Below are 12,499 nucleotides of genomic sequence, written 5' to 3'. Positions count from 1 at the left end.
TTGACACTTACTAGCTGTGTGACCCTGGGCAAGTCACTTAACCCTCATTGCCCTGAGGGAAAAAAAGGCCAACTAGCAAGAAAAGACCGAATAACCCAATGGGATGGGTTTTAGGAGGAACTCTTATTTGTATGAGAAAGGCTAACCAGAGTTTGAAAGGTGTTCTGAAACTGTGGACCTGTGTTGTGAATATGGACAAGCCAATTACCTCTCTAAGCCTCATTTTCTCATCTATAAAATGGGACCAATAACACTTGTGTTACCTACTTGACAGATTTTTTATGAGGGAAATAGTTGATGAAGCTCAAAATTATTTTTGTTGTTGTTCAATAATTTCAGTCATGTCTGACTCTTCATGATCCCATTTGAGATTTTCTTGGCAAAGATAATGGAGTGGCTTGCCATTTCCTTCTCTAGTTCATTGTACAGATAAGGAACTGAGGCAAACATGGGTAAGTGACTTGCCCAGAGTCACATAGCTAGTACATGTCTGAAGCTGAATTTGGATTCAGGAAGATGAGTCTTCCTGACTCCAGAGCTAGCACTCAATCCACTGAACCACCCAGCTGCCCCCAAAGTGATTTAGAAATGTGTTATTTACTTTTTCATTTATTTTCTGAATTTGTGATTTAATTAGCATCAGGAATATCTGGTGAGGAAATTTCCTCTACCAATGCAGATAAATAACTATTCTTCAACTTATAGTCTTAGAAGTTTGCCTGGGGACAATGAAAAGTTAAGTTACTTTCCCAGATTCACAGTCAGTTGCATATAGAAATAAGACTTGAGGCCAGGTCTTCCCAAGAGTAATAATTTGCATATAATTTGTCCCCAAAGATTTCTTCATATTATATTAAAAAGTCTGTGTACTTTAATCTGTGTGCTTTTTTAAAGGTGCTCTACCCCAGTAAACACAGAAGGGCATGGACATCTAAGGGCAATTAAAAGGGGAAGGGAATGAATCTTAGAGCCACATTTCAAGAGAACACTCGTGGGACCTTGAAATGATGGAACCCAGCTAATGAACCTTCTTTGGGGAACCACTTCAGGGACCATATTGCATCAAAGCACATGATTCTTATTTAACATTCTCCCTTTCCCTCCTCACAACTAAGCCCCAATACAAATGAATTTCAAAACATCTATTCTCTGAAATATTCTACCAAGGAGTTTGATGCAGTTCCAATGAGTTTCTGCAGAGCCAAGGAACAAATTGTGAAGAAGGACATCTGGCTTCCCATAAACCATGGAGCTATTTGTTTTCCATTTTCCTTTCCATGAATCCCTCCTCCTTCTTCATGTGTAGCAGGTTGACTACCCCATGTTAACTCAAACTGACAAACCAAGCAATAGATAGCAAAGTAGCAAAGGAAAAGAAACAAATCGCCAAGCATGAAAATCTGATGTTTCAAGAGGAAATGCATTTATGTTTTGTCATGTACTTTATTATTTTTGGCATTTTGAGGTAACTGGAAATGGAAAAATATCAGTATGTAGAATATTGACATTCTTGGCTGGTAGAAGGTCAATATGTTGGATTTGGGGCTTCTTGAGCCAATGTAAATTTATTGTCTTAGCTATTTATTGCGATAAAGTCAGTTTAAAAAAAACCCTAATAATAATTCCCATGGAGAAAGTCATACAGAACTGAACAAATGAATTTCCAGGAGATCATGATGTACCAAAGATGGAATGTGAATAATTGTATTGCCAAAATAAATACAATTGATTTTTTTAAAGCTAGCTAAAAAAATAAATAAATAAACCACAGAAATCATTACAGGAGTTAGAGAGATGGTAGGAAGACCTGCTAGAATTGGAATATTCCAATTTTTTTTAGGGAGGAACACATGGAAATGTGTTAGATCTTTGAAGTTATCATCACATGAAGCAAAGGAAACCCAGGGTGCTTTTGTTTACCTCAGTCTGGTAGACATCATACAAAAATCCTACCCCACTTGAATAAAACTGGCACCTTCCAGTATTGAGAGGCCTCGGCTCCTAGGGGCAAAAAAATGAATAAACAATTAGAATAAAACTGCTTTTGTATATAGTCCAAGAATAGCTGGACATAACATTAGCTTAGTCAGTCTACCAGTTAATGAGGCACCATTTCTTGCATTTAAAGAAAAAGATGCCAAAACAGGCAGGGGCGAGACCAAGGAAGAGTGCTGCTGTCCCTGTGCCCACTTTACTCTGTCCAGAATCTAGCTTAACAGAGCGCATTAGAGGGAGAGATCACAGTGTCCCAGCAGGTTGTGATAGCAAAAAAAAAATACCCCAACAACAACATTTGTCTTTTTCATCAGTCCAACATGTCTTAGGTGCCCTCTTGAGATTTCTTCCTATGATCCTATTACCCCACACCCTGCTGTTCTTTCTCCAGAAGACTGTTATTGGAAATATGGTGGTTGCCATTCAATATATAATATTTCTACGCATAAAAAAAGAAAAAAGATATCAGTGATGGTAAACAATAGATTGCAGCAGAATTTTCCCAGAGCACAGGTTACAAACTTTGGAGAACTCCATGAATCCTTTTAAGATATAAGGGCAACACTGAGAAAATTGGGGATTTGCTACTTAAATAATAGTGTTAAATGAATACTAAGAGGACCTTCTTCATTATCTCTAAGAGTAGCACACAGTGGGCTGTGCTATCTAAGACAAAGGCATAGGAGCATTTTACTTCAATCCTATTCAATGAATATTTATTAGATCCTATCACATGTAGAGGCTGGAAGAGACATAAAGTTTAGGTAACACACTGTCCTTGCCCTCATGGAGTTTACGTATGGGGGTGGAGGGAAGGGTGGACAAAACATTAACCTATGACTAACACACAAAACCACATAATATATGTATATTTTTTTGTTTGTTTGTTTTTTTTTTTTTAGTAAGGCAATTGGGGTTAAGTGACTTGCCCAGGGTCACACAGCTAGTAAGTGTTAAGTGTCTGAGGTCGGATTTGAACTCAGGTACTCCTGAATCCAGGGCCGGTGCTTTATCCACTGCGCCATCTAGCTGCCCCATAATATATGTATATTATATAAAAGGGGTACAAAATAGAGTTCTATGTGAAATCTGATATGTCAAAGGTAACTACACACTGACTTGGAAATGACTCACATTAGTAACCAGTTGTTTCTCATCCACTAGGAGAAAGTTAATTTAATTCCATGTGTGTGATATTATTCAGTGCTTACCTTCTTACTCTTTTCTTTTTTTGTTTTGTTTTTTTGTTTTGTGTGGGGTAATGGGGGTTAAGTGACTTGCCCAAGGTCACACAGCTAGTAAGTGTCTAGTGTCTGAGGCCGGATTTGAACGCAGGTACTCCTGAATCCAGGGTCGGTGCTTTATCCACTGCGCCACCTAGCTGCCCCCTTTCTTACTCTTTTTGAAGAGATTCTTCATTATATCCGGGTGTGAGGGTTTGGGTTTTTTTTTACCCCACCCTTAGTCTTATTTTTATCAATATCTTTTGTTTATATATCACATTCATTTCCCAAAATTTCCCATTCCCTGTCATATACATCAAGCCATCCCTTGTAACAAAGATTGAAAAACAAAAAGGGGGAAAAATAGTTCAGCAAAAACAACCAATGTATCAATGATATCTGACAATATACACAATATTTTACAATTGCATAGAAGTCTCCCCACCCCCTTTCACTTCTGCAAAGAGAGGACGAAGGTACATTTTCTCAGCCCTTTCCTAGAGTCAATATTGGTTACAGTATACAGAATTTTTTTCATTTATAATCTTTAGTAATTTTGCATATTGTTTTTTTAGTTCTTCTGGTTTCTATGAATTATATAAACTTCTGTCCTCTTCTGTTTCTCAATCTTGAGCCATGTTTTCAATAATATTTTCCTTGTCTGTCTCATGTCATCCTCTGCATTCAAGTCATTGAGTATTAAAGTTGTAGGTTGATTATATATTTATAGATAAAATAAATATCATACACATATAATATATAGCCATATACCTATGTTATATTTGTGTGTATATATACATATATTTTAATAGCTATATTTTGGAGGGTATTATCAAGTTCTTTGTAGAATTCTCTCCTTATCCTCTGTAACAGATATTAAAACATAAGCTGCGGGGCAGCTAGGTGGCGCAGTGGATAAAGCACCGGCCCTGGATTCAGGAGTACCTGGGTTCAAATCTGGCCTCAGACACTTGACACTTACTAGCTGTGTGACCCTGGGCAAGTCACTTAACCCCCATTGCCCCGCAAAAAAACAAAAAAACAAAAAACAAAACATAAGCTGCAACAATGTGCACAGTGAGCTGTTTACTTAGACACAATAAAAGCGGTTGAATGCAAGATGTTCAGGTGTAATCTATGAAATGTTTTTTTTTTGTTATATACAATAAATATAATTTTGCCAATGCTTTTTTCACTTTCCAAGGAGAACCTGTATACCATCTTTCCATTTAGGCACAACATCCTTATGACTTCTGGTTTTCTATAGCACAAGAATGTCAATATTGGTACAATTCTCTTCCTCCAGCAGTAGATCAATTCATTGACCATTAGACAAAGGGCCCTACAACAGGTCTTGCCGCAATGGCAAAATTTTTGTTCAGTCATTTCAGTCATATCCAACTCTTTGTGACCCCATTTGGGATTTTCTTGGCAAAGATATTGGAGTGCTTTGCGATTTCCTTCTCCAGCTCATTTTACAGATGAGGAAACTGAGGCAAGCAGGGGTAAGTGACTTGCTCGGGGTCACACAGCTAGAATACTGAAATTTAAGTACCAATAGCTAAGCTGATATTCATACAACAGTTAAATAACTATGAGATTCTTAATTTGCCACCATCATCACTGAAGTGGAAGGAAGCTGCACAGGACCAAGGGCCATTTTGTATTTTATTTTGTTTTCTATATTGTCATGGTCAAATAATTGCACACTGCTAGACATGTATTAAGCATTTAGTAAATAGCTCTTCCCTTCCTTGCTGGGTGTACTGTCAAAGATCTTCTCTGCACCGAGCTGGGCTGGTGCTTGGATAACATACGTGGTTTCTAGCAGAGATCTCCCAGAGACTGTGGTCTACTGGCATGCATGACCTTTGAGAACCCAGCCTCTCTAATCCATGAGGAAGCTATAGAGGAGGACTCTTAGAGAAGATTACTCCATATTACTACTGACTAGGCTCTAAAGTAGAAAAGGAGAAAATAAACATGAGGATTAAGGGGAACAAATAGAAAATTCTTCAATCTTCCCTATCAGTTTCCATTCTTTTTCTTCTCTCCCATTCCTTCCCCACTCCTCTCAACTAAGGTGATAGGGAGGGGACAGGGGCATTTGAAAAGATGCACTGCCTCCTGCCTGGAGAACCACTATGCAGCCACATAGGAGCTTCTTCAATTAACTTTGCTTCTGGGTCCCTAACGTTCCTTGTTTGACACTGGGGTTTTTATCTTTTTTTTTCTTTTTTTGCAAAAAACATGAAGTGCTTCATCAATATGCTTGTCATTGTTGCTCAGAATTTACACTATCGCATTCTAATTTAGGGAGGGCAGGGCAATGAGGGTTACATGACTTGTCCAGGGTCACACAGCTAGTAAGTGTCAAGTGTCTGAGGCCAGATTTGAATCCAGCTCCTTCTGAATCCAGGGCCAGTGCTTTATCCACTCCACCACCTAGCTGCCCCGCATTCTAATTTTAATATACATGCTGTCAAAATGAGGACTGATATTTGTTTGCTTGTTAAGCAAAGAAAACACTATTATCCATGCATATTCAACCAATGTTGATTGGAAATATTTGCTGGTCAGTCCTACTAATGGGCTGAAAGCTTTTGAGGGGAAAAAAACCCCAGACCCTCTGTATTAGCAGCAGTGGCAAACAGTGCCCATTATGAGGACTACAGAAACAGCTCATAAATAAAGGTTCAGATTTATCTCCAAGTCAAGGTTAGATGACAGGTCATTGCAACTCATAAAAACATACGATTGTATCAGAGAGACACAAAATCAAGTATTCAACCCAACAAGATTAGTTGAACTCTATTTTTTTTAAAAATCTTACTCATTAATTCTAGGGTGCAATTAACTTCAAGCGAGTGGTGTCTGCTCCTTGTTGATTGTCATTAATTGTGACTAATGATCTAGGGATGATATGAAGCTTCTATTCCTTTATGAATCCTCTTCCTAATGCATAAGTATTGATGATGCAGTTTCATGATTTATGTTTGCTTTTTACTGATCAATCATGATGATTGTCCTGATAAATATGTCTTATTAGCTTGAATTAAGCCAATATCTTATTTGCTGTGTTTCCTTAGCTGAATCGCATTAATTTAGTTTCATAAATTAATGTGAATCTGGAGTTTGTATTTCACTGGTTCTGACTTCCCTATGTTCTAGGATCAACAGCACTGTTGTGCCTTCCAAAGTTTATGATTGTTAGTTTTCAGTATCCCAGGCAGTAAATAATGATTACCTACTGTAATCAATCATCTATCTTCCCTCATGTTGAAACACCACAGTTTTAATTTCCCTAGGAATCAAGGGGCAGGGAAGGGAATGAGCCTTTAGAGTGCCTACCTTGTGCCAGGCACTCATTTGATCTTCACAACCTTTCAAGGAGGGTGCTATTATTATCCTTCTTTTACAGTTGAGGAAACCAAGACAGGCAGACATTAAGTAACTAGCCCAGGGTCACATGGCTAGTAAGTGTTTCAGGCTGGATTTGAACTCAAGTCTTTCTAACTCCAGGCCCAACACTCTATCCATTGCACTACCTAGTTGTTCCTAGGTGGACAGGGATGGGATAACCTGAAGGCAATCGCACAAGTGCTTCAGTTAGAACTACATATCTCATCAACTACCAGAAGTAATTGTATTGAGACTTCATCAACTAGTGTTGAAGACTTCTCTAGACTGTTGATCTAATCACTGATATGTCTATGTACACTCATATCCAGATTTCTATGGGAGGCTATTAAACAATAGAGATTTTGCTTGATTCCTATGGACCCTCATTAAAAAAAAAATCAGACCTGTGATCTTATTAGTGTAGGGAGCTACACTGTATGGAAACTCCCACCATTGTCTGGAGGGAAAAGACTGTCCTTGGTGCAAAGGAGGACTTAAACACTTATTGACTGACTGACGTATATTGGTAATTCATCTGTAACACAGTCTGGGGACGTTGAACATTTAAGTGACTTATTCATGGTTAAATAGTATGCATTAAAGCCAAAATTTTAATCTGGGTCTTCCCAACTCCATAGTTGGCCATAGATCCATTCTATCCGAAGAGATTTGCCCTATGTTACATTTAGGATTCTTTCTTTAATTAGCCTTTTATCTGGGGGCAGCTAGGTGGCACAGCCACGGGCCCTGGAGTTAGGAGGACCTGAGTTCAAATCTAGCCTCAGACACTTGACACTTACTAGCTCTGTGACCTTGGGCAAGTCACTTAACCCTCACTGCCCCACCAAAAAACAAAAACAAAGCAAAAAAAAAGAAGCACCAACTAGCCTTTTATCTAAATTTGTCTATCTCCCTCTGTATCCAAGCCTTAGGCTTTGGCATAAGAGATGTGTGTACATGGCTTATTGTTGTTTTCCTAGAAGAAGAAGGAATCCAGAAAAAGGTGTAAGTGCTGCAGTCACTACTCTGCATTTATCTGTGCTGGAAGGGATAAGCACTGGCTTCACCCAGTCAGATAGCAAAGAAACATCTGGAATATTGAGTATATTTCAGAACTGGGATTCTTCAAGTTACTTATCTGAGAGTAAAACTTCTGTCTCGGGACAGCTAGGTGGTGCAGTGGATAGAGCACCGGCCCTGGAGTCAGGAGTACCTGAGTTCAAATCCGACCTTAGACACTTAACACTTACTAGCTGTGTGACCCTGGGCAAGTCACTTAACCCCAATTGCCTCACTAAAAAACAAACAAAAAAACACAACAACAACAAAACAAAACTTCTGTCTCTCCTATTTTAGAAAAATGTTCTATGAAGAAAAGAATATCTATTTATCTAGGGCTTGATCAAACCCAGAATCAGCATGATTCTTGACCAGAGAAGGTATTTCATTGACTCTGTACTCTACATCTTCCACTAAAATCCTTCTCCAAGGACTCATTGTAGCACTGAAGCAACCCCTAGGTTCTCAGAGAATGACAACTTTACTATGGGTCCAGTGACCATCTGTATATGTTGGACCAGCAAAATTTGGAGAGGTTCTTTACCAGAAAAATAAATAAATAAATAAATAAATGAATGAATGAATGAATGAATAAATAAATAAATAAATAAATGAATAAATGAATGAATAAATAAATAATTAAATGAATGAATGAATGAATAAATGAATAAATAAATAAATAAATAAATAAATAAATGGGGATCAGGGAGGATCTGCTAAGACACAGAGGGCTGTTGTCTTCATCACTGGGGAGAGTACCAGTGGAAGCATAGGTCCTTGAAGTACTATGGAAAGAAGCCAAGTTGGTACCATGAGCACAGCTCCATTTCTATTAGTGGATGCTAGGAAGGAGTCAAGAGACTGGCTTGGTGCTAAGGGACATTTAGTAACACTGGTGCAGCCTTTAATTCAGGATGAGTCGGAAGAACATAATACTAAAATGGTCCTAGTAATCATCTCAGATTGTTTATAAGATTCCTAATTGCACGTGGCATTGTGCCATGCTCTCTGAGTACTGGCCCTGACTAGTGCTGCTGCATTCTTTCTGGCTTCCTCTCTTTATCTGCAAAGAGTTTTATGGGAAATATAGTTGAAAGAAGCCATAGAGATCCAACCCTTCATTTTATAGATGATATAACTGATGTTAAGTGACTTGCCACAGGTCACAAAAATGTAGAATGAGGGATCCTTTGGCTTTTGTTGAGATAAATTTACTGTTTTCTCTAGGACTTCACATAAAGAGATTTGGAATCTTTAAGAGCCAAACTAATTGCTTCTCTAATACAGATCCTCTTGATCTAAAACTGTCCCAAAATGGACAACAGAACAAAGGGAAATAGCGATGGGATAGTACCCATGGCGGAAAGGAATTATCAGCAAGCAATAAGACCGTTTAATTATGAATCCCTCAACCTTACCATCCATTTAAGTGTTCTGATGACTATAGGGTCATGAGAATTTGGGTTTTAGTTACTGATAGAATTCCTTTACCAGATGGGTGTCCAAACTCAAGAAGAAGCTAAGTCCTAGGAAGGGGAACTTGCCTTTACTATTTCTCAGATGTAGTAGTACCAGCAATAGTGACAATAATAGCTAGCTTTACAAAGCATTTTTCATATATTATCTCATTCTATTTTCATGATGATTATTAAACCTTCATTTTTTTGTTTTGTTTTGTTTTGTTTGTTTTTTGTGGGGCAATGAGGGTTAAGTGACTTGCCCAAGGTCACACAGCTAGAAAGTATCAAATTTCTGAGGCCGGATTTGAACTCAGGTCCTCCTGAATCCAGGGCTGGTGCTTTATCCACTGTGCCACCTAGCTACCCCAATTACCTTCAGCTGACAGACAGGTGAGGCTAAGAAAGCTTAAGTGATATGCCCAGAGTCCCACAACTACTGTCTAAGGCAAGATCTGAACTGAAGTTTTCCAGACTCCAAGCACAGTACTCTATCCACTGCATCACCTACTTGCATGGTAATAATAGTAAAAGTCTCAACATGGCATAGAGGTGACCCTGGGTTATTATAGGTTATACTGGCAGAGTGCAAGACCTGACAGCCTCTATCATGCTGGAAAAGATAGCCTCTACCATGACAATTTACATCTTCTTTCTGCTAGTGAGTAGAGAAGGCTTGGCACCAAGTGATAAATTCTTTAAATATGGCACCCATGAAGTAAAGAAAAACACAAAATGGCCCATAGTCCTTTGCCACCTCCTTCAGATTCTGCAGTGGTAGTGGCTGTGGTCGTAGGTGATTCATGTGAATGAAGGGAAGAAGCATTTATTTAAAAGCCTACAATGTGCCAAGCACTGTGCCAAGCACTTTACAATTGTTATCTCATTTGACCCTCACAACAACCCTCAGAAGTAGGTGCTATTATTAAACCCATTTTGCATTTGAGGAAACTGAGGCAAATAGAGATAAGTGAATTACCCAGGGTCACACAGCTAGTAAGTTTCTGAGCTCAAATTTGAACTGAGGTCTTTCTGACTATAGCCCAGTTCTCTTTCTACTGCAGTACCTAGTAGCCTGACAGAACAAAGGAAAAGAGGACAGAAGGGGCTAAGTAGCACAAAATTTTCAGACTCTCTAGAAATATCAACTGTTGTTGCTCTAAATGTGAGGTCTTTGTCCAATGATTGGAATCACTTCAATATTTATTCTCATTCTAAAGAAAAAACAGAAAACAAAATAAAGTTGGAACTAAATGGAAGTTTGGCTCACAGATTCTCCTTAGAGAATCAAGGATTTGTCAGAGGTAATTTTGCTGAATTTCAAAGGAAAAGAAATAGTATTAGATGTGATACTTGGCCACCTCATTCTGCAAAGGTCATATGATTACACCCACATAGATAATTGCATCTTACCTAAGTCTGCAGCCAAAAAAATGAAGAAGTAGAAAAATTCTACAAAGTATTTAATAAGACTTTCAAAGACTTCAATACATAGGGAAGAATGTTGAAAAATATGTTGATAATATGGCTCAGGAGTAAGAAGTAAAAGTTCGAAAACTATGCAGAAGTTTCAAATCTATATATATCATGAATTTTTTTCTGTAAGAAGAGTTGGTGCACTCTTGATGGAACTGTGAATAGGTACAACCAATATGGAATGAAATTTGGAATTATACACAAAATGTTACTGAATAGTGTGTACCCTTTAGCCCAGCTATACCACTGCTAAGTCTTTACCCAAAAGAGATCAAAAAGGAAAAATTCTTTAATTTACAAAATATGCATAGTAGTTCTTCCTGTGATATCAAAAAAATTAAAAACCAAGCGGATATCCCTCAATTGAGAAATGGTTGATAAGTGGTTATATACGAATGTGATGGAATACTGTGTACCATAAGAAATGAGGAAATTGATGATGCCAAAAATATTTAGAAAAATGCAGAGTGGAGTAAGCAGAACCAGAAGAATAATTTATGCTAGAACATCAATATTATAACAATGAACAATTTTGAAAACTATAACTGATGAAGAATGATATGAATAGAACCAGAAGAACAATTTATATAACAATAACTGCAAAAACAACTTTGAAGGCTCTAAGAACTGTGGTCAATGCAGTGATCATTTATGATTTCAGAGAACTGATCATGAAAAATGCAATACAGTACAGTGAAATGATTGGTTTAGAGTAAGGAATGAGACACATTTTTTTGTGTATGGCAATTGACCAAATTTGTTTTGCTTGACTATGCATATTTGTTATAAGAAATTTGTTTTTTTCTTTTTTTAAGGAGATGGGAGTGGTAGGGAAAGAAAACATTTCTGGTTTTTTTTTTTAGTAGAAAGGTGGAGAGGTGGTATAGATGTGATATGTTGCATATACTTTCAAACAAGGTCATGATCTCTCATGAAGAAGGAATAATCTATAAGTGTTTGTAACACACAGCAAGATAACTTAAGAAAAAATCATTGAGAATGCCAGGCATGGCTGGTGGGTTTCTTGAGTGCAAAAGTGCTGAGCTACAGCAAGGCTAAGTCAATTGGGTATCTGCACTAATTCTAGTAATAGTGTGGTAAGCCATTGGGACTGAGGAACCAGCAGGCTGCCTAGGGAGGACAAAGTGGTCCAGGTCAGAAACAGAAGAAGGAAGAAGAAAGAAAAGGAAAGAAGGAAGAAGAAGGAAGAGGAGGGAAAAGGATGGAGAAGAAGAGTTGAAAGATGCTGGACAGGGAAAGCACCAGAAATAACGTCCCAAATAAAATGAAATTGATAGCATCTCCAAGGACAAGAAAATATAAATGACAAGAGGTGGCATAATGCTTTAAAGTTTGTGAAGCTCCTTACATACATTATCTCATTTAATTCTTACAATATCCATATTAGGTTTACTACAGGTAGTTACCCCATTTTACAGATGAGGAAATTGAGGCTCACAGAAGTTAAATGATTTGCCCTTAGTCACATAGCTAGTGTTAGAACTAAATCTAAAGCACTCTTTCCATGACTGATGACTGATAGGAGTCATTTCCAAATCAGTCATTTGTTGAACTATTGACTTCTTAGAACAAAAATCAAAATCAATACTAAATTAGAATAATAAAAATGGGAAGATATATCATGGAATTAAAATAACTCCAAAATGACTTATTTCAGCAAAGCATTTTTTTTAATATCGAAAAATGGGTAATAGATCAGGTACTGACATTAAACCATCACTGTTTCCTACTGATGTGTAAATAGTATAAACCAGTCCCCATAAGGGAGACGTTAAGAGAGTGTAGAAACACCTCAGTCAGCAAACACATTATCTCTTTTCCAGCCTGAGAGATGTGGGCTGATCTAGAGGAAGGCTCTAAGCATCT

The 12,499-nt window shown here is 37.8% G+C and overlaps 1 protein-coding gene across 1 annotated transcript in view; it reads right to left on the bottom strand.

Moving 5' to 3' along the window:
- Nucleotides 1-12,499, bottom strand: part of TMEM255B (transmembrane protein 255B) — a 132,646-nt gene that overhangs the window by 20,320 nt on the left and 99,827 nt on the right. The window contains exon 5 of the mRNA XM_043996095.1: nt 1,921-2,001. Coding sequence (XP_043852030.1) covers nt 1,921-2,001 — 81 coding nt within the window. The remainder of the gene's footprint in view (nt 1-1,920; nt 2,002-12,499) is intronic.

This window comes from Dromiciops gliroides, chromosome 3 (assembly GCF_019393635.1).
Source record: "Dromiciops gliroides isolate mDroGli1 chromosome 3, mDroGli1.pri, whole genome shotgun sequence".
Lineage (NCBI taxonomy): Eukaryota > Metazoa > Chordata > Mammalia > Microbiotheria > Microbiotheriidae > Dromiciops > Dromiciops gliroides.
This window is presented reverse-complemented; position numbering and strand designations above follow the sequence as displayed.